Source organism: Rhineura floridana, chromosome 3 (genome assembly GCF_030035675.1).
Source record: "Rhineura floridana isolate rRhiFlo1 chromosome 3, rRhiFlo1.hap2, whole genome shotgun sequence".
NCBI classification, from domain to species: Eukaryota; Metazoa; Chordata; class Lepidosauria; order Squamata; family Rhineuridae; genus Rhineura; species Rhineura floridana.
In genome coordinates this window covers 160,900,405-160,925,443 of record NC_084482.1, presented here as the reverse complement: position 1 = coordinate 160,925,443, position 25,039 = coordinate 160,900,405, and the positions used below count along the sequence as shown (strand labels likewise).

General features: G+C 43.0%; 1 protein-coding gene across 5 annotated transcripts in view; it reads right to left on the bottom strand.

The window, feature by feature from the left end:
• The window catches only part of SSUH2 (ssu-2 homolog), a 92,241-nt gene that overhangs the window by 49,021 nt on the left and 18,181 nt on the right, over window positions 1-25,039 (bottom strand). For all 5 annotated transcript variants that reach the window (XM_061622047.1, XM_061622043.1, XM_061622044.1 and 2 more), the window contains exons 2-3: window positions 14,904-15,002; window positions 14,666-14,747 (exon numbers count right to left, since the gene is read on the bottom strand). In XM_061622047.1, the coding sequence (XP_061478031.1) occupies window positions 14,666-14,715 (50 nt within the window). In that variant the 5' untranslated portion in view covers window positions 14,716-14,747; window positions 14,904-15,002. The remainder of the gene's footprint in view (window positions 1-14,665; window positions 14,748-14,903; window positions 15,003-25,039) is intronic.

Here is a 25,039-nt window from a genome sequence, read left to right as displayed (position 1 = left end):
ATCACGCTGCCCTCTCTGGAACTCCGTCTGCCGTTCAGACCAGCAACTTACTCCCGTGTAATGCACTGTGGATCTGGGCCCATAACCCCTGTTGGCGTGTGTGCGTTGTTGCGTGAAACAGCATACATTACGTTGGAGTTAAGTTGAGCAAGAAACTTCTTCAGAGTATTTAAAACATGTAAGAGTCTTTATTAAGACATTAAGGCTTTTCAGCAGTTTCCCCCCCTCTAGCTCTACAGCACATCTCTCTCCAAAAGCAAAAGTAAAGACAGCCTCTCAGTTCAGAGGCATGATGCAGAAGACAGAAGAACCAACAGCAGGCTGTAACAACTTTCCCAGCTGTTATCTCCCGTTACCATGACAACCTGTCTGACCTTGAAAGTCTGCTCTCTCAGGCCAGACATGGCAGATAAGACTTTTTCTCAAGACACATGCTTGTAACTTTCCAGACCTGATGAAAACATCCTTAGGCAGTACGGCCTAATGCCAACAGTTTAATGTAGTGGAAAGGGTAGAATAGTGGCTAGGAAACTGACCTGTACAAAGCAGGATGTTCCTGGTTCAAACTTCCCCACTGCTGTGGACTCACAGGGATCACCAATGTGGCTGGGCACCAGTGTGCCCACCAGTACCAGCTATGGAGTCCATGAAAAGTTTGGCTCAAAACTATCTGCTCAAACATCCACAAAGCATGAGAGACTGTTTGCTACTCCTGCTCAGTTCCTGTTTATGCTGGCTGGGCTTCTCTTATATTGAATACACACCCTTAAATATCTACATATTTCTTTGAATGCCAGGATTGGATGCCCACCTCCCTTCCATTCTGAATAGAGGAGATGTACAAAGAGCTTATTTTTGTGAGCAAATGCAATGGTGGCTGATGTAGGTGCCTTTTTACCCCTAATGAAGGGACCTGTATACAACATTTTATATTGCTGTCTTTTTCTCTTCTTTTATATGTGGTAACCATTTTATGTTACACCCAGGGATGTAGTCATCCAGGGTCTCGGGGGGATATTAGATCTTTATGTTTTTGGAAGCAGGGCCCCAGCAGGGTCCCTATATTTCCAGAGTCCTACAAGCAAATCAGTGCAAAAAGGGAGTGTGTTAGCCACTGAGAAGAGTCTTCTAACATGCTTCCTGGTCCATTCTTGCTGATTGGAGCCAATCAGAGTGAACAGAAGTGAGTTAGCCACTGCGAAGACTCTTTTCAGTAGCTAACACTATTTCCTTTCATGCTTATTGGCTCCTAGGGACGTTTGTTATTGTAGCAGAAGGCATTAGCAAGGATCTTATTCAGCAAAAAAGGGGGGAGGGGCATGGCTGTGACTATAATGAAGGGCCCCTGCACTTCTGAATTTGCCACTACACTACTGATTATGCCACATCTCTACATGGCACCCACTGTATGTTAGGTGACACATCCTGTAACAGCCATGTTATGACTGGTGCCTATAGCACTTCATCAGGATACGATCTCCTGCACTGGCCCAAAAGGTTCGTGAGCTTTGCGCTAGAGTATAATAATGCTAATCTTTCCTTAAAGAATTACATCAGGATTGAGGGTTGTATTCAGTGTAGCACTCGGGCAATTGCTCCTTCAGCACAAGGATTTCTCCTTACCCAGTGGAATGATCTCATTCTCTCCTCCCACTGCGCATCCCCTAAATTTGTTTTGGGGGTTCTCCCAATCCTCCAGAGCAGTTTTAGGGACAGTGCAGGGCATGCACAGGGGAACGAGAGGAGAACCCATTGCATCAATACCAACTCTAGCACTAGTTCAGACAGTGAGTTGTGCACTTGTACAATTCTAAAGTGCAATATAAATGGTATAATTACTATTAGCCACAAGAGACAGCACTGTTTAAGTCTATGATGCCAGGCCCTGAAAATATGGTTTATTAAGACCCACATTGCCCAGCCCAGCTGATTTCACCTACATCCTTCAGAAACAACTCAAATATAAAACTCTTACGGTCCCTTTTAAGGCAACCACTGATAAAGATACCCTAAGGGGAAGGCAATCCATAACTGTACAGCAGGTCCTGGAAAATGTTTGTTTGTGGCCTTAGTATGTCCGGAGATGGGGAGGATGGGGCTCAGTGGCATAGCACATGCTTTGCTTGCAGACAGTCCCAGCTATAATCCCTAGCAGCATCTCCAGTTAAAAGGGAACAGGCAGGTGATGGAAAAGACCTATGGCTGAGATCGAAGCCAGTCACTGCCAGCCAGAGTAGACGGTGCTACTGGATAAATGGACAAATAGGGTTGCATTCTGCTAAACCATTGTATGCACAGAATAACGTCTGTTAGCACAACAGAACTCCCTACCCCTCACCTCTCCACCCCCACCCCAAGTCTGCTCTGGAGGTTGGGTGGGCTCCCAGAGCAGATTAGGGGGCATGCGAGGGGAGGATAGGGAGGGGAAGTTCCATCACACTCACACAAATTGCTCCATTTGCACAATGATTTGGGCCCTGTCTGTGCTATGCATTTAAAGCAATACAATAACACTTTGAATAGTCATGGCTTTCCCCCTGAGAGCTGTAGTTTGTGAAGGGGGCTGAGAGCTATTAAGAGATACCTATTCCTCTCATCGAGCTATAATTTCTAGAGCAGCCTTTCCCAACCAGTGTGCCTCCAGATGTTGTTGGACCACAACTCCCATCAGCCTCAGCCAGCATTGCCAATGGTCAGGAAAGATGGGAATTGTGGTCCAACAACATCTGGAGGCACACTGGTTGGGAAAGGCTGTTCTAGAGGTTTCTGGGAAGAGAGATTGACTGTTAAACTGCCCTGGGAATTGTAGCTCTGTGAGAGGAATAGGGGTTTCCTAACTACTCTCAGTACTCTTAACCGACTACAGTTCCTAGGATTCTTTGGGGAAGACCATGACTATTAAAAGTGGAATGCTTTAAATGTACAGTACAGATGGAGCCCTAGTTGGATACACCCATAGTTTCCTATTTTCGTTCTTTATATGCTTGATTCATGTATGGCGCAGTCAAGGCAGTGCTGCTGGAGCAGTCACCTACCAGCATCGTTTGTCATTCAAGTCTATTCAAACTATATTTATTTATTTATTACATTTATACCCTGCCTTTATTTCCATGATAGAAACCCAAGGCAGGTTACATATGGTTTCCAGACAGTCTCCCATCCAGGCACTGACCACACCTGACCCTGCTTAGCTTCAGCAGGGTACTGGCCTCATGTACCTTATAAAGTCAGAGCACCCTAGCGAGGGAGCCTGCTCCACGAGCTAGAGGGAGCCCCAGCTGACAAAGCGTCAAGGCAAGTTAAGCAGCAGAGCGAAAAGAGGGTAAGTAGCTCCCATTTATTCCATTATTTAATTGAAGTAAAACAGCTCAGAGCAATAAGTAATAAGGGCAGCCCAAGGCCACCCTGAGCTAGGAGCCAAATCCTGAAAGAACCTATATCTTAGGAGACAGATCCTAGGAGAAGGAAGCCTATAGAAAGCTAGTTTTCAACACCACCCTAGCAGGAAAGCTTCAGGGGACACTGTAAACAAGGCTAAATTCCAGTCGGAGAGAAGGGGGAAAAGGAAACTCCACCGACACATACAGGGAGAGAGTCAGCTCAGTCCTTGCTAAAAAGGGCAGCTTCAGCCTTCCTGAAACACAACCACAAGCTCTGTTTCCCTAGGTTAAAGAAAGGTCAGGCTGTTCTAGGTGGGAAAACAACAAACACAAAAGACTTGCCTGGAAGGCGCAGCCCCTTGCTGAGATTAAAAGCAGCCAAAAGCTTAAACAGCCCCGCCCCTCACTCAGGAAGGAAGGAAGCCTGAGAGAATACTAAAGAGTTAAGCCCCAGCTGATAGCCATCAGCCTCAAGTAACACATCATTGGCTGGCAGCAGTAGCTGGGAGGAACCAGCCACACATATAAAGTCAGAGCACCCTAGCGAGGGAGCCTGCTCCATGAGCTAGAGGGAGCCCCAGATAACAAAGCATCAAGGCGAGTTAAGCAGCAGAGCGAGTTCGGCAGCAGGGCGAGGAGGCCAGGGCCACCCACTCTGCCCGTCTGTTCCCTGACCTCAACTAAACCGCAGTCTCCAACCCAATGACATAATAAACCTTAAACAAAACTATGCAGGTAAGAAGCCAGCAGGGGTGTGGGGGCTTTCCAGTGTTTTGCACCGCCTGCAGCATGTACGACTATCTGCCTGTTGGACAGAAGTCGTGGGTGTGCTCTCGGTGCAATGAGCTCCTGGCTCTCCGGGAACGACTTCATTTCCTTGAGGCCAAGGTGGAGGATCTGGAAAAGCTGAGAGAGGCAGAGAGGTGTGTGGAGGAGGCCTTCAGGGACGTTATAGCTGTGTCCCACTCCAACGATGATAGCTCTCCTGCTATCATGGAGAACGATGGTCTCGGGGAAGGAGAGCATCCAGCTGAGGAAGAGGGAAACAATCCCTTAGAAGGGACCCATTCCTTGGGGGATGAGCAGCTATCCTCTCGTGCCGAGGATATATCTCCAGGGGGTGGAGGGATCCTTGTAGTGGGTGATTCGATCATTAGGAACATAGACAGTGGGGTGTGTGATGGGTGTGTAGACCGCAAGGTGTTTTGCCTGCCTGGTGCGAAGGTTGCGGATATCGCCCGTCGTTTAGATAGTTTGGTAGACAGTGCTGGGAAGGAGTCAGTGGTCGTGGTGCACGTTGGCACCAACGACATGGGGAAATGCAGCCGTGAGGTCCTGGAAGCAAAATTTAGGTTGCTAGGTAGGATGCTGAAAGCCAGGACCTCCAAGGTGGCTTTCTCTGAAATGCTACCAGTTCCACGCGCAGGACCAGCCAGACAGGCCCAGCTTCGCAGTCTCAAAGCGTGGATGAGACGATGGTGTCGCGTGGAAGGGTTTGGATTTGTTAGGCACTGGGGAACATTTTGGGACAAGCCGGGCCTGTACAAAAGGGACAGGCTCCACTTGAACCAGAATGGAACCAGACTGCTGGCACTTAAAATTAAAAAGGTAGCAGAGCAGCTTTTAAACTGACTGAGGGGAGAAACCCGACAGGAGCTGAGAAAGGTCCAGTTCGGAATAAACCTCCCCCCTGGGATAAAAACCAAAGAAATGATGAAATTTTAAAAGGGGTAGGCCTAGAAGTAGGCATTGTGAGAGCAGGGGCACAGGATAAAAATTCAGAAGAGCAAAATTACCACAGGCCTAACCACAAGTGCCAAAGACACTTGAAGAGAGACACTGCTTACAAGTGCCTGTACGCTAATGCTAGGAGCCTCCAAACCAAGATGGGAGAACTGGAGTGCTTGGTCTTAGAGGAGAGCATTGATATAGTGAGCATAACGGAGACCTGGTGGAATGGAGAAAACCAGTGGGATACGGTTATCCCTGGATATAAACTATATCGGAAGGACAGGGAAGGACGTATTGGTGGCGGAGTCGCTATATATGTGAAAGAAGGCATTGAATCCAGCAAGCTCGAAACCCCAAAAGAGGCAGACTCCTCCACAGAATTGTTGTGGGTGGTGATACCATGCCCCAGGAGGGACTTAATACTGGGAACGATCTATCGTCCCCCTGATCAAAATGCTCAGGGAGACCTTGAGATGAGATATGAAATTGAGGAAGCATCCAAACTAGGAAATGTGGTAGTAATGGGTGACTTCAACTACCCGGACATAGACTGGCTGCATATGTGTTCCAGTCATGACAAAGAAGCAAAGTTTCTAGATATTCTAAATGACTATTCCCTAGACCAGTTGGTCATGGAACCGACCAGAGGGACGGCAACCCTGGACTTAATCCTCAGTGGGGACCGGGACCTGGTGCGAGATGTAAGTGTTGTTGAACCGATTGGGAGCAGTGACCACAGTGCTATTAAATTAAACATACATGTAAATGGCCAATTGCCAAGAAAATCCAACATGGTCACATTTGACTTCAAAAGAGGAAACTTCACAAAAATGAGGGGATTGGTAAAAAGAAAGCTGAAAAACAAAGTCCAGAGGGTCACATCACTCGAAAATGCTTGGAAGTTGTTTAAAAACACTATATTAGAAGCTCAACTGGAGTGCATACCGCAGATCAGAAAAGGTACCGCCAGGGCCAAGAAGATGCCAGCATGGTTAACGAGCAAAGTCAAGGAAGCTCTTAGAGGCAAAAGTCTTCCTTCAAAAAATGGAAGTCTTGTCCAAATGAAGAAAATAAAAAAGAACACAAACTCTGGCAAAAGAAATCCAAGAAGACAATAAGGGATGCTAAAAAAGAATTTGAGGAGCACATTGCTAAGAACATAAAAACCAACAACAAAAAATTCTATAAATACATTCAAAGCAGGAGACCATCTAGGGAGACGATTGGACCCTTGGATGATAAGGGAGTCAAAGGTGTACTAAAGAAGAATAAGGAGATTGCAGAGAAGCTAAATGAATTCTTTGCATCTGTCTTCACAGTTGAAGATATAGGGCAGATCCCTGAACCTGAACTAACATTTGCAGGAAGGGATTCTGAGGAACTGAGACAAATAGTGGTAACGAGAGAGGAAGTTCTAAGCTTAATGGACAATATAAAAACTGACAAATCACCGGGCCCGGATGGCATCCACCCGAGAGTTCTCAAAGAACTCAAAGGTGAAATTGCTGATCTGCTAAAATATGTAACTTGTCCCTTGGGTCCTCCTCCGTGCCTGAGGACTGGAAAGTGGCAAATGTAACGCCAATCTTCAAAAAGGGATCCAGAGGGGATCCCGGAAATTACAGGCCAGTTAGCTTAACTTCTGTCCCTGGAAAACTGGTAGAAAGTATTATTAAAGCTAGATTAACTAAGCACATAGAAGAACAAGCCTTGCTGAAGCAGAGCCAGCATGGCTTCTGCAAGGGAAAGTCCTGTCTCAGTAACCTATTAGAATTCTTTGAGAGTGTCAACAAGCATATAGATAGAGGTGATCCAGTGGACATAGTGTACTTAGACTTTCAAAAAGCGTTTGACAAGGTACCTCACCAAAGGCTTCTGAGGAAGCTTAGCAGTCATGGAATAAGAGGAGAGGTCCTCTTGTGGATAAGGAATTGGTTAAGAAGCAGAAAGTAGAGAGTAGGAATAAATGGACAGTTCTCCCAATGGAGGGCTGTAGAAAGTGGAGTCCCTCAAGGATCGGTATTGGGACCTGTACTTTTCAACTTGTTTATTAATGACCTAGAATTAGGAGTGAGCAGTGAAGTGGCCAAGTTTGCTGATGACACTAAATTGTTCAGGGTTGTTAAAACAAAAAGGGATTGCGAAGAGCTCCAAAAAGACCTCTCCAAACTGAGTGAATGGGCAGAAAAATGGCAAATGTAATTCAATATAAACAAGTGTAAAATTATGCATATTGGAGCAAAAAATCTGAATTTCACATATACGCTCATGGGGTCTGAACTGGCGGTGACCGACCAGGAGAGAGACCTCGGGGTTGTAGTGGACAGCACGATGAAAATGTCGACCCAGTGTGCGGCAGCTGTGAAAAAGGCAATTTCCATGCTAGCGATAATTAAGAAAAGTATTGAAAATAAAACAGCTGATATCATAATGCCGTTGTATAAATCTATGGTGCGGCCGCATTTGGAATACTGTGTACAGTTCTGGTCGCCTCATCTCAAAAAGGATATTATAGAGTTGGAAAAGGTTCAGAAGAGGGCAACCAGAATGATCAAGGGGATGGAGCGACTCCCTTACGAGGAAAGGTTGCAGCATTTGGGGCTTTTTAGTTTAGAGAAAAGGCGGGTCAGAGGAGACATGATAGAAGTGTATAAAATTATGCATGGCATTGAGAAAGTGGATAGAGATAAGTTCTTCTTCCTCTCTCATAATACTAGAACTCGTGGACATTCAAAGAAGCTGAATGTTGGAAGATTCAGGACAGACAAAAGGAAGTACTTCTTTACTCAGCGCATAGTTAAACTATGGAATTTGCTCCCACAAGATGCAGTAATTGTTGGTCAGTGAAGCATGCTGTGAGACTCACAGACAGGGTTTTTAGCAAAGAGAGTGAAACCTGAAGCAGAAGGGTTAAGCCGTGAGAACAGAGTGCCAGGTTTGCCAAGGTCAGTAGCTGGCTGGGAAGCCTGATAAGGTGGGAGGCTTGGAAAAGCTCAGTGTGGGGGAAAAGCTGTCTGTGAAGAGAACTGTGTCTAATGTCTTTGCCTAGTAAAGACTCTTACAAGAAACTTGCCTGGCCTGGCTTATTCCTGTTCTATGCGACTCTTGGATTCCATCCTTGTATGATCTATACACGCACACGCCAACAAGGGTTATGGGCCCAGCTTATCATACAAGGTAGCGGGTTCGAGAGCAGTTGACGTGACGTTGGTGCAGAGAGAAACAAAGTGCAAGTAAGAGGCAAGTAAGAGTGGGCAACATGGCTGTAAACCTGTCATCCGGGATGCCGATGGAGAGGCTGAATGCTGTAAACTACTCCAGCTGGAAATGGAGAATGAGAGCAGTTCTGATTAAAGAAGATTTGAATGATGTCGTAGAAAACCCCCCTCCGGCAGCTCCTTCAGCAGCGTGGTTGAAGAAAGATGAGAAAGCGAAGGCTTTTATTACTCTGGGGCTGTCTGATTCTCAACTGTTGCTGGTGAGTAATGAGCCGACAGCTAATCGGATGTGGGAGAAGCTAAGAGCCACTCATGTGCAGCAAACTGCTGGGAGCAGGCTGTGTTTAGCACGGAAACTTTATCAGATGCGTTTTACAGATGAAGTGACTATGACAGAGCATCTGGCTGAATTCCGTAGATTAAATGCTGAGCTGCAAGATAGAGGAGTGCATCATAGTGACATTCAGATGGTCTATATACTGTTATCTTCATTTGATCAAAAATGGGATGTCATGGTCTCTAGTCTGGAAACTTTACCCGACGGACATCTGAATTTGGACTTTGTAGAACAGAAACTTCAACAAGAGTGGAATAGAAGACAAGAGAATAAGAAAACAGAGTTAAAAGAGACTGTGGCTGTACAGCAACAACAAAATCAAAGAAGCAGGCAAGAGAATAAAATATGTTACTTTTGTGGGTCCCGTGGACATATACAGAGACATTGTTTAAAGAAGAGAAATAACAGAGACTTTGGAAGTCAGAGAACAAGCGTGAACTTTGTTACTAAGAAGGACAATAAACTCATTAACTCTAAGTGGCTTCTCGACAGTGGAGTGTCTAATTGCCTAATCACAGACTCTAGTTTATTTTACACTTCAAAGCCGGCGCAGGAGAAGATTTATCTGGCTGACGGATCGACTCAGGACACGATTGCAAAAGGCACGCTCAGGTTGAGTAATTTGGGAACTATATTAACAGATGTGTTATTGGTTTCTGGTTTAAAATATAACATTCTATCAGTAAGAAAATTGGCTCAAATAGGTTGTAAAGTTACATTTGAAGGGGATAGATGTTTTCTGAGAAAAGATGGTGAAATATGCATGCAAGGGAAATTACAGAACCAGATGTTTATGGTTGAGTGCAATCTTGATAAACCCATGTGTGCCTGGATAGGAGTTAATAAAAATAAACATGATAATTGTTTACATGAATGGCACAGAAAATTAGCACACGCACATTTTGAAAAGGTATAAAACACCCCAAAGCATAGTCAAGATTTGAAATTAACACATTGTGAGCATGTGGATGAGTGTGAAGTATGCTATAAAACAAAAATGACTGTGACTCCGGTAAATAAGAGCTGTGAAAGCACGACCACTGAACCCTATCAGCTCATACATGTGGATTTGGCTGGACCTTTCCAGTGCTCAAAAGGTGGAGCAAGGTTTTATTTAGTGATTGTGGATGATTTCTCCAGATTTACACATGTGTTCTTATTGAAAAAGAAAAGTGAAGCAGAAGAGAAATTAAAGGCATTTATACAGAGGACAGAGACACAATATGGGGTTGTTATCAAAAATATCAAATCAGATCAAGGTGGGGAATTTACCAGTAATTCATTCAAAACATATTTGGAAAAGAAGGGAATAATACAGAGTCTCACTGCTCCCTTCAGCCCATCCTCCAACGGAACTGCAGAGAGGAGGAACCGGTCATTGCAGGATTCAATGAAAGCCATGCTAGCAGATGCAGATATGAATAACACTTATTGGGGTGAATGTATTCTGTACACTGTTTATATTCAGAACCGTCTCATGCACAGAACAATAGGCATGTCTCCCTATGAGAAACTGACTGGAAGAAAGCCCAGGGTGAAACACATAGAACGTTTTGGGGCAAAATGCTGGGTACATGTTGCAAAACAGAAAAGGCATGGTAAATTAGGCTCAAGAGCTCAGGCAGGACGCATTTTGGGATTTCAGAATTCATATTATAGAGTTTGGTTGCCTGAGAAACAACAAGTAGTGTTAAGCAGAAGCATAAAGGTGATAGATAAACCTTGGAGAGACAGTCAAACAGTTATCCTAGATAGTGCAAGCAAGCAGGAAGCAGCAGATGTTCCTTTTGGGCAGCAAATTCCATTAAGAACTGCATTGACTGATCTAATACACGGTGGCAAACGTACTGTAAAAAGGCTGAGAAGTGAAGACATGGCAATGCAAGATACAGAAATGCCAAGTACAAGTGCAGACAAAGGTGCAGGTCCAAGTAAAATAGAGAGTGAGGAAGAAATGGAAATAGATAATGTTAGAAGATCAGAAAGAAAAACGAAAGGTCAACCACCTCAGAGATTCACATTTAATGTAACACAACAGAATAATGAAACAGATAAATATCCAGTAGAATGGGAAAAAGAAGGACCAATAGATAAAGAAACAATGGATCTCATGTGGAAGTTTTGTGTTGAGGAATGAAATATAAATGTGTTATCAAATAAAAGTGAACAAAATGACTCTGTGAAACTTGTGTGAATAAAGAAATAAAGAAACAAGAACTGAACTGAAAATGTAAATAGAAACTGTAAGAAAACAAACCATGTACTGATATGTATTGTAATGAAAAAGTTAATATTGTAGAAATGTAATGATGAACAATGAAGTTTTGTAATCTGTGAGTCTCAGATGGGGGCTGTTGGTCAGTGAAGCATGCTGTGAGACTCACAGACAGGATTTTTAGCAAAGAAAGTGAAACCTGAAGCAGAAGGGTTAAGCCGTGAGAACAGAGTGCCAGGTTTGCCAAGGTCAGTAGCTGGCTGGGAAGCCTGATAAGGTGGGAGGCTTGGAAAAGCTCAGTGTGGGGGAAAAGCTGTCTGTGAAGAGAACTGCGTCTAATGTCTTTGCCTAGTAAAGACTCTTACAAGAAACTTGCCTGGCCTGGCTTATTCCTGTTCTATGCGACTCTTGGATTCCATCCTTGTATGATCTATACACGCACACGCCAACAGTAATGGCCACCAGCTTGGATGGCTTTAAAAGAAGATTAGACAAATTCATGGAGGACAGGGCTATCAATGGCTACTAGCTGTGATGGCTGTGCTCTGCCACCCTAGTCAGAGGCAGCATGCTTCTGAAAACCAGTTGCTGGAAGCCTCAGGAGGGGAGAGTGTTCTTGCACTCGGGTCCTGCTTGCGGGCTTCCCCCAGGCACCTGGTTGGCCACTGTGAGAACAGGATGCTGGACTAGATGGGCCACTGGCCTGATCCAGCAGGCTCTTCTTATGTTCTTATGTACCTTCAGACCACAGCCCTATACCCAGTTGGCACACTTTGTCTTCCCCAAAGAAGTCAGTTAAGAGTACTGAGAGTTGTTTGGAAACCCCTATTCCTCTCACAGAGCTACAATTTCCAGGGCAGTTTAACAGTCAATCTCTCTTCCCAGAAACCTCTAGAAATTGTAGCTCGGTGAGAGGAATAGGGGGTCTCTTAATAGCTCTCATCCCTCTTGACTACAGCTCTCAGGGGGAAAGTCATGACTATTCAAAGTGTTATCATACTGCTTTAAAAGTATAGCCAGTTCTGTCTTTCCAGTGGTTATATATATATATATATATATATATATATAGTTACGGTCAGTGACCAGCATAAGGCAAAAGGGAAAGAGGGAAACAAAACGTATAAAACATAAAACTATCGCGGGGGGGGAATTATCCCAATATATACAAAGGTAGAATACAATAAAGGATAGAATAAAAACAAATGAAGTTGTTAAAAACAAACATTGTAGAATCAAATTATGTTATGTTATATTAAAACACGATATTATAAAATAGAGTTATCAAAGACATAGTTATGAGATCCCAGCAAAGGACAGGAGTTACAAGATGTCTTTCCAGTGGTTAAGTTCTACTAGATACCCAGACTGTCACTATTTTGTAGGTGTGATTCAATCATATGATAGCAAATTTAGGATGTATGCAGTTAAAGTGGGTTTCAAACCAAGCAAATTTTTGGGGTAAGAAAAGTAACAGAAAAGCACTGAAAAGTGTGGGATAATGGTGACATCAGGCAACATCATATAAACTTCCCACTAGATAGTGATGTCATATAACCCCTACATAATTTTTGTGCAACTAAACAGGATGAATGCTCAACACAGACCATAGTTAAACTGTGGAATTTGCTCCCCCAGGAGGTTGATGATCACCAACTTGGATGGGTTTAAAAGAGGATTAGACAAATACATACAGGAAAGGGCTATAAACTGTTATGCTCTGCCTCCATGGTTGGAGGCAGCATGCTTCTGAATGCCAGTTGCTGGAAATTGCAGGAGGGGAGAGTCCTGTTGCACTCAGGTCCTGCTTGCAGGCTTCTCATAGGCATTAACATTGTTTTGTTTTAATGTATTTTAAGGTATTTTTATGATGATTTGAAGTGTTTTTAGTGTTTCTGTTTGCCGCCCTGGGCTCCTGCTGGAAGGAAGGGCAGGGTATAAAATAAATAAATAAATAAAATAATAAATAAAATAAATAAATAAAATCTGGTTGGCCACTGTGAGATGCTGAACTAGACTGGACTAGTTTTAAAGGGGAATGTGTTAGCCATTGAGAAGAGTCTTCTAATGTGCCTCCTTGTCCTTTCCTGCTGATTGGCTCCTAAAGATGTCTGTTGTTGTGGGAGAAGGCATTAACAAGGATCACATTCTCAACTCTGGAGCAAAAAGGGGGGGAACAGCCCAGTGGCAAGCATGACTGGGCCCTTGGACACCAGCCTGCCCCAGGCCCATGGCAATCGCCCAGACGCCCCACCTACCTCTCCTGTCACCTCATATGAATGCCGGGCACACTGCTTGCACATGCCTGCCATCAACCAAGATGATAGTGGGAGCTTACCTAAGGGGCTGGTGCTCCACTGCCATCTTGGTTGATGGCATGCATGCATGCTACACTGCAGAAGATGGCGGCAGAGGTATCAGCCCCTTAGGGAATCTTCCACCACCATCTTGATTGATGGCAGGCATGCACACTCAGTGCACAGCATTCAGAGCAACAGGAGAGGTAGGTGGGGCATGCATGCAGGGTTATTGAAGCCTGTGCAGTCTGTATAGGGGGGGGGAGCTCCCTCTCCACAATTGGCAGCAGGGTCAGGAGGGCCTCAGCCAGGGCTCAACCTGGCCACCCTCTGGCACCAGCCCTAGAGGGGAAGATGTGTGGTTTTGTTCCAGCCCAAAGCCAGAAGCAGGGGAGGAGTAGGAAAAGAGAAAAAAAATACATTCCAAGGACTATGGATGTATGATGGTGTTTCAGCTTTGTGTGTGTGTGTGTGATGCATGGTAAAGTGAAATGCAAATGAATATATCTAAGAATGTGTGTGTGGTGCAGCCAACACCAAAGGTTAGGATCAGGACTGTCCATGCTTAAGTTTCCTCCAAAAGCTCGTAAGCTCTGCCCAAATGGAGGTACTCTGAGTCTTAGTATGGTAACCAAGAAGGGAAACCTAGCAAAGGAAGGTCCTTACCTTAGAGGAGGAGGAGGAGGAGGAGGAAGAAAAACTGCCTGAAACCTCTCTCTTTTTCTAACATTCTAGGTATGTTGTGGAAGGAAGAGCGGGTGACAGGGAGGAAGGAGAAGGGGCAGGAAAATCACTTCCTACCTTACAGAAGATGGCAAAGTACAAAAGGTTACAAATTTCCATGCAAAATGAGTGCCTGACCTGCTTACAGAGTGTGAATTCCTTCATTTAGGAAAAACTGGCTTTGTCTTAACTCACCAGCAAAAAAGCCGGCAAAGAAAGGGAGTGGGGGGGGAGCCTGTGCACACAGCAGTTTTTTAAAAAAAAGTTTGTGTTTTTCTTTATTGCTGTAGGGCTTTCTGAGTCAGTTATGTAGACCCCAATGAGTGTCGATTGCAAGCAAGCCTTTGTTAGTTCCTACTTCAAAAAGCCAAGAAAAGTTGTGGAGAATGTGAATTCTGTAACTGCAGAAGAGACAGTGAATCCCGATGATAGCATCCCATCTACATCATCAAGCAGTTTGGTAGCAGCAGGAGATAAACATTTAGACATTGAATTCAGTAATTCAAGCAATATCTCTGACTGGGAGAAAGGACAGTCAAATGATGACAATGACAGAGAAGCAGAAAGCAATAATCAAGACTTGCCAGATTATTTTATAATCTTAGAAGGTTTTATAATCTTAGAAGGAGGTGTAGCTGTGAGGGGGCATGACTGTCGACTATCATGAAGGGACCCTGTACTTATGAACTTGCCACTATGTTACTGGCTAGGATCTCATTAAGACCGCTTTCCATGACTAGGAAAACAAACAAACAAAAATCTCTTACCTGCATTCCAGAAATACAGGGTTGTTTCTCTGTTCGCAAAACTTTTCCATCACCTCCGGAGGTGGAATTAATTTTTTCCTGCCTAAATTGGAGCATTTAAAGAATTAGTCTTCATTTTCAATGATGTCCTGGTACTGGGAAAGGGAGCATTTCCATGCACAAGAGGGCAAATGTGGACACATCCCAAAAGTCTCTAGGCTGAGAATCTATGAGGGCCATGATGGCAATGCATACTTACCATGATCTCGAAAAGTCCACTCGTAGTGACTCAGTGGCTCTAACAGATCTGCAGGGGGCACTAAAGGACTTTCAGGCTCTGATTCCAGTTCTAGGGTAGCTGTTTGAGACATAAAGATGAGTGGAATATTTAGTCAAGCCAATGTGTTTTCTGGGTTTCATTTTCATGTGTTTTGTTTTCTGCTTTTGGTATAATCACAGTGGAAATAGGCTAACAAGAAGAGAGTTTGTATTGTAAGAGATATGTGGTGGTTGTTTTTAAAAGGGCTAAGATTGATGTTTATAGGTTCACGTGTTAAAATAAAGCTCTGGGACCCTGCTTCAGGTCCATCCACCTAATAGTGACAGTAAACAAAGCCTTTTCTATTGTGGCCTCCCATCTTTGGAATCCCCTCCCCAGGGAGGTTTGCCTGGCACTGTATTTGTTTTATTTACAGAGCTGGACTAGATAAGGCTTTGCTGTCACCCAGCATGGTTCTTGTTATGTGGGCCAATAATAATAATAACAACAACAACAACAACAACAACAATTTTTTGTTATCTGCTTCTCACCCGGAATGCAGGTCCCAAGGCAGATCACATGGATTTAAAAGTAAAATGTTTGTCTAGAGTTTAGGTCACTGGGAATTTTGATTATACAGCTCAATTCTACAAACTGGGACCCGAATGTCTAGCAATTGCAAATGAAGCTTTCACTGAGATATTAATTTTCCCAAATAATTTGAATGTTCTTTTTTAAAAGAAAAGAAAACTTCACATTTCTTAAATCCTGAATTCTATGGTCTCAGACTTTATTTTTAGCAACAACCATTGTAGTAATTAACATTGCCTTTTTAATATAAAAGTTTAGGAGTAGCCTGAAACTAATCTTGAGACTCCAGATGTTCCTTTATTTATATGCTCTTCTAAAAATATGCCCCTTGCTAAGCTATAACAATAGGTGCTCCTGGTTCTTAATACAGAAACAATGTACTTCTTCTTCACCGTCACACCAGAGTGCTTTGTGCCATTTTGAAGGTCCATTCAAGAAAAATATATGCATTTCGAAGCTCCAGGAAACACTATTTGCTAACAATGTACAATCCTAACATTAGAAAAAGTGACTTGATGCTATCATCTATCAATTTGATTAAGTAGACCTTTCTGCTGCAAGAATTCACAGTTCTTCACTACGACAAAAGTAATCTCTCTGTTCTTCTACCAATGAAAAAAATAAACAATACACTAATACATTTCTCACAGAGGTTGCCTAAATTTAATATTATGGTTTAGATGCAGAGTCCAAAAAAGATTTGATTGTGACAGGAGCAAATTGTATGTTAGGGTAGAGACGCGCTTACTGTGCTGCTGGTTCCAGTGCGTTTCCAGCTCTTTTCTGAAAAAGGGAGCAGACAACGCTAGGCAAACCCTGCCCATTTTCACTCTAAAACCCATGTCAGATCATCTTCAATGCATTTTTTTAAAAAAAATCAGCTTCAAATAGTTGTACCTCTGGGTGTGGCCAAGGGAAACTCTTTGCTATAGGCCACTACTGTGTCCACAGCCTTACTTTCTTACAGACAGTCTTACTAAACCAGTTGTAACCAGCGTGGTACCCTCCAGATGTTGTTGTACACCAGCTCCCATCATCCCTGGTGTTGGCCATGTTGGCTAGGGTCGATGGAGTCCAAGAACATCCGGAGGGCACCATGTTGGCTACCCCTGCACTAGACTATAGTTGAATATGCAAGTGGGTTACTCTGCCGGATATTTTGAGGGCTTTAAAAACTCCAAAGCCTTAAGTCAAATCAATTTGTCCTTCCCTAAAAATGTGGCCTCAGAACTACTTCCAGGTTTTCTGAGCCCAGTAAGGCAAGAGGTGTTAGTGGGCCATCCTAGTCTCATTTTCAGAATCTGTTTAGAACAGGCCTGCCCAACTTCTGCAGCATATTCTGATACTGAATATACCTAGCAGTACACTAACCATGAATTTTGGCATGCCAAGGGCTCATCAAGGGCCCATTTATAGTTTCACAGACCCACACAGATAGCAAGATTTATAAGTCTTTGGTGGGAATGGTCGTCATGAGTGTGTACAGGAATTTATTTGAGAAACCACCTCTACACCCCTGCCTGATTACCATAGTCCTCTAATGATCTCCCCTGGCGGTGCCACATGCTTCTGCAATCCATCTTTATTATGGTGACACCTGTTCTCTGGAACACTCGTTCCCTGGAAATTAGGTATGTACTGACAGTTTCCTCCAAGCCTTTTCCCCTCTCCCACCCATGGTTTCTCTGATTAATTTTATTGAACAAACCTATTGCTGGACACTGTGAATGTAAATGAGTGATATTGTGTTCTATATTGATTTTATTTGTGGGGCTCCCCTTGCACTTGACCTGGAAACTGCAATCAGTGCAGAATGCTGCAGCCAGATTGCTGACAAGAGTAAGCTGTCAGCATATAACACCTCTGCTCAGAGATCTGACCTGGTTGCCAATTTGTTACCGGGCCAAGTTCAAGGTGTTACTATTGGTATATGAAGCCCTTAACAGCTTGGGGACAGTTTACTTGCAAGACCACCTTACACCATCTGTAGGTACTCAAGCACTTCGTTCTGCAGAACAGGCACTGTTATAGGTGCCACATAATATCTGTTCTACATGTGTAAGAAATTGTTATTTTAGTGTGGCAGACCTATGTCAATAGGCAGCATCTACTGACATGCAGTAGGCTTCACTGTATTCCTTTTGGCACCTGCTTAATATTTTTTTATTTAGGCAAGCCTATCCAGACACATAGATGGTGATCTGTTTTAATTATTTTAGTCAGTAGCTGTGGTAATTGTTTTAAATGTTTTAGTTACTTGTTCTTAACTGTTTTATTGATACTTTTAATGTGGGTTTTTTTGTAAACCACTTAGAGATCTTTACATTCAAGCAGTATATTCATTTTGTCAAATACATAAATAAAATAAATTTTATTACATTGTGAATTTCTTTATTTTGGTCAAAGACTGGAACATACAAAATACAACCCAAAAAGTATAAAATACAGTACTCAGCCTGCCCCGAGCCCTGGCACACGCATGTACACCCCACCTACCTATCTTTCCCTTGGTGAATGCTGGTTGCGCTGTGAGCACAAGCCTGCCATCAACCAAGATAAGGGCCAAGGTTTCCCTAAGGGGTTGATGCATTTACCAGCATTTAAGTCAAGGGAGAGGTAGGTGGGCCATGCACGTGGGTGTTGTGGACCTGCGTGGCAGTAGGGAGGTACCTGGGAGCTCCCTCTCATGATCCGCAGCAGGGTCGAGAGCCAACACTGCTGTGTTTTACGGAAGGGAGTGCTACCCACCCACCCTAGGGAGGGGCCCTTCAGGGGGCCCTCGGCCGGGGCCCAACCTAGCCACCCTCTGGTACTGGCCCTGAGTACACTATTAAAGTGTAAAAATGCTCAGACTCCATGCTAAATATTAAAATAATATTATTTATCAACAATCTGCAGCAGGAGACGGCAGCTGCACAGAAACTGACCACTGTAACTATAACCTAGGAGCTCTAATCAGACAAAATATACAATAAATAGAACTTGTCAGATCTGCCAGGCATTTTCTATAAAACTGGAGTGATAAAACTGAATCGGATGTCATGATAAAAGAAACAATATCATAAAACATGTCCTACTGTTTCCACTTCCCAGCCTCACATGGGCATAATCGCCCTTGCTAAAGAACCCTCCTAAATCTTCCTCCTTTGTGTCTTTGTGTTTTGTATACCACTTATGTTTCTTTTGTTTAGCAGTATATACATTTCTTTAATAAGTAAGCCATTCTTCAGCCCTGAAGGGTTCCTACAGTGGCTAATACTGGGGAAAAACCCAACAACCTTAAAACGGCAGAACAGCCAGTGAATGTTAAAACCACACTGTACAGAGCTGATTTCCTATCAGTGAGCCAGCTCTGTAGCCCAAGCCTTCATTAACTCCAAGTGTAATGGGTGCCATTTCTGACATTTCAACAGAAAAGGATAAATTCAATATCTTTCTTTTAACCCCTGCTCCTTTTTTTCTTACTCTAGTTTTACTCTGGTTTATCTGGTTTTAAGCTGGTTGTACAACAGACTTCACAAATCTATTCAAATTGTCTTAAAAGTTTACTATGGTTTCTAAATGCTGCGGCAGTAAAGGTTAATTAAAAGGACACTGTGTAAGTATGGGAGCCAAATATCAGCTCTGTGAAAATAATTATATAGTAAATAACTAGAAATAACAAAAGTTATAAATAGTTCTTGTTTGGAGTCTGCAGCTTGCAGACAGACTGTTGCTATAGCAATCCAGCTGGAAGTTACCATACTATGTAAATACAACCTCATTGTTCTAGGTTAGTGGAACAGAGAAGCTAGATGTGATTTGACCATGAAAGTAAAAGAAATTTTGTTAGGGTGTATTCATATGTACTTGTACCATGCATTTAACTGAAGTCTTATGACACTTCTATCAAGCATAGTAGGAAGGAAGGATTTATTTCCAGTAACTTTAGGTGAAATGCATGTAGATATTGAGAGGTGTGGTGTCATCCGGAGCAAAATGAAAATGAGGTACTCAGCAGAGGTACTTGTGAGCCCAGCCTCAGACCCATTAAATCTCACTAAAGCTTTCAGCACAGGTGTGGAGAACCTTTGACCCTCCAGATGAGACTCAGCAGGCATGGCCAATGGCCAGGGATGTTGGGAGTTGTAGTTCAGCAACATCTGGACAGCCAAAGGTTCCCCACACCCAGTAGCACATACTTGCACACACTTTATTTTACAGTGAAATCAGTGAGATTTAAACACATGTAACCATGCTGGATAGTTGCTATGAAGTTATTAACCAAATTCCCAGTGACATTACTACTGCATACTCTCTGGATATACCAGCATGCATATGTGGCAGAATATACCATTTCTTGTTTGGGTACATTCCTTTGGGTTAAACCATGATGAATGAAAACTGGGGTACACAAAGCAGAAAAAATGATCCTCTAGGTTTTCCACGTTATCAGAGAAGACGTTATCAGGGAAGAATGCAAAAGACAATACCCCTAGTTAAAAAAAGAGAAAGACCCCAATGGATGACTGAAGAAACTCTTAAAATGGTTAAAGAGAGAAGGAAAGCAAAAGCAAAAGGAGACAGAAATATGGTCAGAACCCTAAATGCAACAATACAGCGACGAGTACATAGGGACAAAGAGAACTATTACAATAGTTATTGTATAGAAATAGAAGAGGACAACAAAAAGGGAAGAACAAGAGCCCTATTCCAAAAGATTAGAGAAATGAAAGGGAAATTTAAATCAAGAGTAGGGATGTTGAATAATCAACAGGGGAACACACTGACTGACCGAGATGAAATAAAAGGAAGATGGAAGCAATACACTGAAGAACTCTATAAAAGAGATGCCAGGATGACAGATTCATTCACGGAGGAACCATATGATAAAGAACCAGAAATTTTAGAATGCGAGGTGAAAGCTGCTCTTAAAATACTTGGAAGAAACAAATCACCAGGCATAGATGGCATACCAATAGAGTTGCTACAAGGTACTGAGACTGAATCAGTCCAAATTTGAGTAAAATCTGTCAAGAAATATGGAAAACTAAGCAATGGCCCACAGACTGGAAGCGTTCCATATACATCCCAATTCCAAAGAAAGGGGATCCCAGGGAATGCAGTAATTATCGAACTATTGCCTTAATATCCCATGCAAATAAAGTAATGCTCAAGATCTACAACAAAGGCTCTTGCCGTATATGGAGCAAGAAATGCCAGACGTCCAACCTGGATTTAGAAAGGGAAGAGGTACCAGAGATCATATTGCAAACATATGTTGGATAATGGAACGGACCAAGGAACCTCAGAAGAAAATCACCCTGTGCTTTATAGATTACAGCAAAGCCTTTGATTGTGTAGATCATGAAAAACTATGGAATGCTTTAAAAGAAATGGGGGTGCCACAGCATCTGATTGTCCTGATGCGCAACCTATAATCTGCACAAGAGGCTATTGTAAGGACAGAATATGGAGAAACCGATTGGTTCCCCATCGGAAAGGGTGTGAGACAGGGGTGTATTTTATCACTCTATTTATTTAATCTATACGCAGAACATATCATACGGAAAGCAGGATTGGACCAAGATGAAGGAGGTGTGAAAATTGGAGGGAGAAATATCAATAATTTAAGATATGCAAATGATACCATACTACTAGCAGAAACCAGTAATGGTTTGAAAAGAATGCTGATGAAAGTTAAAGAAGAAAGCACAAAAGCAGGACTGCAGCTGAACGTCAAAAAGACTAAAGTAATGACAAGAGAAGATTTATGCAACTTTAAAGTTGACAATGAGGACATTAAACTTGTCAAGGATTATCAATACCTTGGCACAATCATTAACCAAAATGGAGAAATAGTCAAGAAATCAGAAGAAGGCTAGGACTGGGGAGGGCAGCTGTGAGAGAACTAGAAAAGGTCCTCAAATGTAAAGATGTATCACTGAACACTAAAGTCAGCATCATTCAGACCATGGTATTCCCAATCTCTATGTATGGATGTGAAAGTTGGACAGTGAAAAAAGCTGATAAGAGAAAAATCAATGCATTTGAAATGTGGTGTTGGAGAAGAGCTTTGCGGATACCATGGACTGCAAAAAAGACAAATAATTGGGTGTTAGAACAAATTAAACCAGAACTATCACTAGAAGCTAATATGATGAAACTGAGGTTATCATACTTTGGACACATAATGAGAAGACATCATTCATTAGAAAAGATAATAATGCTTGGCAAAACAGAAGGGAGTAGAAAAAGAGGAAGGCCAAACAAGAGATGGATTGATTCCATAAAGGAAGCCACAGACCTGAATTTACAAGATCTGAATGAGGTGGTTCATGACAGATGCTCTTGGAGGTCACTGATTTATAGGGTCACCATAAGTCATAGTCGACTTGGAGGCACATAACAACAACAGCTTTTCCAATCTTTCCTGCTGCTGGTTGCTCTCTTCCCATTTGCAAGGCAAGTTTGGGAAAGGGTGGAGGAGAGCTCGTGCCTATACGAGCTAATCATGAGCTAAGAGTAGAATTTGGAGTTTGGATCAGCTTGCAACTGGTGCAGCTTTTCCAAAGTAAGGTTTTTCACTTCCAAATCCCCCACCCCCCATTTCTGAAATTTGGAGCCATGCCTACTTGAATTCCACTATAACAGAAGTGTTCAAATGCAGGATTGCTTTGGAAACCCACTATAGAAGATAGCCAAACATTCAGGGTTTGGGAGCTAGGTTGTAATAGGGTTGCCATATTCCAGTCCCACAAATCTGGGCAGGCTAATTTGCATGTTATGCAAATTATCTGTCAATTAGGCAAATGAAGCATATTAATCGTTGCATTATCCAGGTGTTTTTTTTTTTATCTAGTAATTACCAACAACAAAAACTGAAAGAATATGTGAGGAATCTTTTTATTTTAATGTACATTTTCAGCCTTAAATGCCTAGGCTCTAGTTTCCAACACTATGGAATATTTATCTATGTATTAAGGAGATTTATATCCTGCCCTTTCACTGTTAAAAACAGAGCTCAGGGCAGCTTACAAACATAATAAAAACAATAAATGTGTAACTTTTCAAGAAAAGTTTGGGAACCCTAGGTGTAAGGCATCTGCCTATGTTCCTATGCTGCTCTTACCCCTCATTTAGGTGCCTGGGTCGCACGCATTTGGACATACTTCTTTACAGTTATGGAAAGTGAATCTTAATAATGTGTTATCTGATCTAGGTCTCCAGATGCAAGGTTGCATAGGTGTTTATGGGCGTGACCGTAAAATATTTTGTGAAGTTCAAATTCTATATGACATCATTTAGTAAATGTGCTTAGGATCACACCAATGGCATTTCCAAATATGTATTTTCACACAGACTTTGGTTTTCTATAACACAGAGTTTGTCAAAAACATCACACTCAGGGGGGGCACTACTTGCACACCCCTTCCATAAGCACATCAAGGTTGGATACACACCTTAACCAAGACACAGACAACAGGGCACTCAAAACAAAGCAAAAATGTGGTTTTGTTTTCTGAGGAGGAAGCTCTTCCTTGGGAAAGTCTTTTATTATTATTATTAGCATTAGCATTAGCATTAAATCCCACCTTTTCTCCAAGGAGCTCAAGGTGGAGTACACAGTTCTAGCCCTTCTCATTTAATTGCCACAACAACCGTATGACCGGTTAGGCAGAAGGGCAGCAACTGGCCCAGGATCACGCAGCAAGCTTCATGGCTGAGTAGGGATTCAAACCACGGTCTCCCAGGTCTTTGTCCAACACTCTAACCAATATGCCACACTGGTTCTCAACTTTGAAAACTCTCTCACACACCCAATTTCAAAGAAAGCAAGACCGGCAGACAATAGGTGATCTGTTTACAGGTCTGAGCTGGCCAATCCCCCCCCCCACGATTCCAAAGGCTGCTTTCACCCAAGACACAAAGAGAGACTTTATTACCACCACCAGCCTCCTGGGAAGAGCGAGGAGCTCGAATCAGGTGGGGGGGGGGAAGAGGAGAAGAAGGGAAACCATACCTCCAACTTGCTGGGCAGGCCAGAGGAGAAGGAAAGTGGGTGGAAGCTGCAGACACATTAAAGCAAAGGTTGCTGCTACTGCTGCTGCTTTGCTATGGAGGTGACTCCCCCATTCCTGGTTGCTTGGTTGGGGGCTGCGGTCTGCCAAGGCACTGAGCTCAGTGCGCATGTACATGTGCATGTGCACATACACACACTGGGAAGGGTGTTTATGGCTAAAGGTAGGGGAGAAGGGGGTGTTTTGGTCAGTTTCATTGTTTCTTGTGGGTGTAACTGACACAAAACTGATTAGAGGCAAACAGAACTTGGATGAGTTTTTCGCATTATCAGAGAATTGGGTTGATACAGACTTAAAGGCACAGTAGCTCCCTCTCTGCGGCTCGGCACCCGTCCAGAAAATCCGGGCCACCTAATAGGTTAAGCAGGTGCCAGGTAGCAGGGCTATAATCTGGGTAAAACCTGGCTAACCAGGCAATATGTCAACCCTAGGTTATAGGAGTCTCATAACCACAAGAAATGGTTGGCACTCTGGGCTGCCATCACTGTCCTGGCACCAACCTTCAAATGGGCTCTACTCACATTCAGTCAGATCTGGGCACAGTTTTACACTCTTACATTCTGCCAGTCCTCCTGCTGCTTCATAGTTCTTAGCTCCTTCCCCAGTATCAACCATCTTGGAGCCTACAATTGGTAAATGAGGCCTTGTTGGTAGTGCTGCCACTGGTGGCTGCCCTGTTGGCACTGACCAGTGTCAAGGCCTTTTCAGTAGTGGCTCCCCATTTGTGGAATATCCTCCGTGGTGCAGTGCTTTTGTTTACATTACTATTGACTTTCTGGAGGAATTTGAACACATTCCTGTTTACCCAGGCATTTGGTAGCTGAAGGGGATTGTTCATGGTGACTGATGAACAAACGTTTTTAACTGTGACTTTATTCTAAAATGTTTTTAACTGTAACTGTGCTTTATAATGTTTTTAACTTTTCTTTTCTTTTCCTTGTTGTTCACTTGTTTTTGTTGATATGTTTGCTGCCTTGGGCTCCTTTGCGAGGAAGGGCAGGATATAAATTTAATAAATAAATGCTTCTAGAGACCATGGGGAAAGGACTGCAACCTAGCATAATCTCTCTGTTACATAAGAACTTAAGAAGAGCCTTTCTGGATCAGGCCAATGGCCCATCTAGTCCAGCATCCTGTTCTCACAATGGCCAACCAGATGCCCATGGGAAGCCTGCAAGCAGGCCATGAATGTAAGAGTACTCTCCCCTCCTGTGGTTTCCAGCAACTGGTATTCGGAAGTATGCCGCTTTCAACTTGGAGACTGAACATAGCCATCATGGCTACTAGCCATTGATAGCCTTATCCTCTATAAATTTCTCTAATCCTCTTTTAAAGCCATCCAAGTTGGTGGCCATCACTGCCTCTTGTGGGAGCAAACTCCATAGCTTAATTATACGCTGTGTGAAGAAGTATTTTCTTTTATCTGTCCTGAATCTTTCATTCAGCTTCATTGGATGAACTTCATTGGAGTGAACAAATGTGTGC